At 47.5% G+C, this 3,106-nt stretch overlaps 1 protein-coding gene across 1 annotated transcript; it reads right to left on the reverse strand.

Annotated features, from left to right (window-relative positions):
• Positions 1-561: 561 nt before the first annotated feature.
• Pcdha13 (protocadherin alpha 13) lies at positions 562-3,106 on the reverse strand. The gene has a single exon (XM_071611857.1). It carries the CDS (start codon positions 3,104-3,106, stop codon positions 698-700), a length of 2,409 nt encoding a protein of 802 aa, XP_071467958.1. The 3' UTR covers positions 562-697.

Here is a 3,106-nt window from a genome sequence, read left to right on the forward strand (position 1 = left end):
AATAATTATCTGAGTGCAAATAAAAATATGAAAGGAAAATCACAAGTAGCTTGTTATGGGATACCTGAGAGGGAAACATTGATGTGCCTAGAAGACAACAAAGGAGTGCCAAAAGAAATTATTTAAAAGAAAGAAAAATGAACTGTAAAATGAGGCATTTCCGTGAAAAGTTATGAAGCACTTTAAAATAATACATGTATGTAGGCATATGTGTAAATTAAATTAAAAGATTCAAAAATTTAAATTTTGATTAGCCTCATTAAAACAACATTTTAAAAAAATGCTTAAGTTCTCAAAACGTGGGATTTTTGTAAATGGTGAATACATAATAAATACAGAAAACGATTAACAGGACAACAAAACCAAATTATTTCAGTTTTGGACACTTCATTGTGGTGACTTCAGGTTTCACTATGAAGAATAATCCAACCTAAATGTCAATAACCAAATTGTTAAAGATGATAAAGAGCAGGGAAATTAAAATTAACCTAAGAAACAATCTCAAAATTGGGGTTAAAGATATTTTAAATGAACAACTGTCAAGAAGGCTAAAATATTTAGTTAAGACTATTTCTTAAGATGTTTGTATATATTTTAATATCTAAGGACAAAAAAATTATCAGATTATCCAGGATTTACAAAAATTCTTTAACCAAAAATAAAAAGCAAATATGTAAAAAAAAAAAAAAAAAAAAGTCTATTCTTCAAAATAGGAACTTACCGCTTTCAAGAACTCTGCCTGCCCTTCTCTCTGGCATGTTTCCTCTGCAGAACCCAAAACTGGAGCAAGACCCGGGCTAAAGGCCATTAAGTCGGTCTTGGGTGGGACCTCTCCAGAACACACCCTCTGTCGCCTCTGTTGCGAGTAAGACCAGCTTCCCACCGCGCTAGAGCACACCAGCGTGGGCTTCCCACGGCCGCACGCGCCCTCCGTGGGCACCGCGGAGCAGCGAAATGCCATGTACAGCACCAGCGTGAGCACCAACAGGCTGGACACCGCGCAGATGGCTATGATCAGGTACACGTTGACATCCACCAGCGCCGCCTCTGGGCCAGAGGCACTGGTGGACGACCGCGAAGAGACCTTTGACACCTGACCACTCTCCACCAGTGACACCAGCACTGTGGCAGTGGCGGTCAGTGCTGGTTCGCCATGGTCCTTCACTAGCACCAGCAGTCGCTGGCGTGGCGCGTCCACCTCATCCAGGGCGCGCGTGATACTGATCTCACCAGTATACAGCCCTACACGGAACGGGCTGCGCACACTGCCCGCCAGCGTCTGCAGCTCATAAGATAACCACGCATTGTACCCCGAATCCGCATCAACAGCGCGCACCTTCGCCACCACTTGGCCCACATCCACTGACAGTGGCACCAGCTCGCTCATAGAGCCACCTGCCCGAGGAGGCAGCAGCGTGGGCGCGTTGTCATTCTCGTCCAATACAAACACCTGTAGCGTCACGTTGCTGCTCAGGGACGGCACGCCAGCGTCGCGCGCGGTCACCTGGAATTGCAGCAGCTCCAACTCCTCATGGTCCAAGGGCTGCAGCGCATACACCTTGCCGCTCTCTGCGTGCACTGACACGTAGCTCGACAGCGCACGCTCGCCCACCCGACGCTCAACCAGAGAGTAGGACACTAGCGCGTTCTCCCGCGCGTCCACGTCCCGCGCGGACACTGTGAAGATGTGGAATCCGGGTGGGTTGTTCTCCTTCACGAACACGGTGTACTCGGTCTGCGTGAACGCTGGTGCATTGTCGTTCACGTCGGCCACCTCCACGGACACGCTGGCTGTGGCCGACAACGAAGGCGAGCCCCTGTCACGTGCTGTCACCACCAGCTTATAGTCAGATATAGTCTCACGATCCAGAACGCTGTCCAGCACCAGCGAATAATAATTCTTGAAGGTGGGCACCAGCTTAAAGGGGACATGGGGCGTCAGAAAGCAGGTGACCTGTCCGTTGGCACCAGAGTCACGGTCGGAAACGCTGATCAGGGCGATGACTGCACTAGGTTGTGTATCTTCTCTGATGGGAAGTGACAGAGTAGTGATGGTTACTTCAGGGGCATTATCGTTTATATCTAGTACTTCCACCAAAAGGGTACAATGACCCGTCATTGGAATATTCCCTTTGTCAACTGCCTCCACGGATATTTCATATAATTTCTTTTCTTCAAAATCCAGTTTACCTTTTGTCCTAACTTCTCCATCGTTGGAATTTATGTTAAATGCATACACCACTGAGGGAGACACAGGCCTTCTAAAAGAGTAAACTATATCTCCATTAGTACCATCATCAGGATCTGTGGCATTTAGTTTAATCAGGAGTGTTCCATTAAGTGCATTCTCTAACACTTTAACTTTATAAACGAATTGATCAAATTCTGGAGCATTGTCATTCACATCCAGAATTATGATCAACAGCTGAACTGTGCCTGTCAGCTCTGGTTTACCTCCATCACTGGCTGTCAGTAATAAACTATGTTCCTGAATTGCCTCCCTGTCTAATGTTTTCCTTAACACAAGTGATAACGAAGACGTTTGTTCACGATTGTTTTGGTAATCCAAAGTGAAATAATCGTTGGGATCCAGTCGGTAGGTCAAGACAGCGTTTGCGCCAATATCTGCATCCGAAGCGCCATCTAGTGGAAATCTGGTTTCTGGAGGTCTAGATTCTGCAATCATTATGCTTTTGTTATTTTCAGGGAATACCGGCGGGTTGTCATTAATATCTTTAACTTCCACCTCCACATGAAAAACCTGAAGTGGCCTGTCCACGATCACCTCCAGATGGATGCTACACTCTGCGCTCCGCCCGCACAGCTCCTCCCGGTCGATCCGAGAATTCACAAACAAAATGCCATTCTGCAGATTTACCTCCAGAAGGTCCCCGCGGTCCTTGGACGCCACCCGGAACAGGCGTAGCACCAATTCTGTTATCTCCAGCCCCAGGTCCTGCGCGATGCGGCCCACAAAGGTGCCGTGTTTTGCCTCCTCCGGGACAGAGTAGTGGAGCTGACCGCTCCCGGCCTCCCAGTCTGTGAGGAGCAGAAGCGAGAATAGAAGGTGCCGGGCTCCCGGGTCTCTTTGCAAGGAAAATAGCAT

The sequence above is a fragment of the Marmota flaviventris genome, chromosome 5 (genome assembly GCF_047511675.1).
Source record: "Marmota flaviventris isolate mMarFla1 chromosome 5, mMarFla1.hap1, whole genome shotgun sequence".
Taxonomy (NCBI): Eukaryota; Metazoa; Chordata; class Mammalia; order Rodentia; family Sciuridae; genus Marmota; species Marmota flaviventris.

Coding starts and splice junctions, on each gene's coding strand:
- Pcdha13 (XM_071611857.1), bottom strand. CDS start 3,106: ATGCTATTTTCCTTGCAAAGAGACCCGGGAGCCCGGCACCTTCTATTC.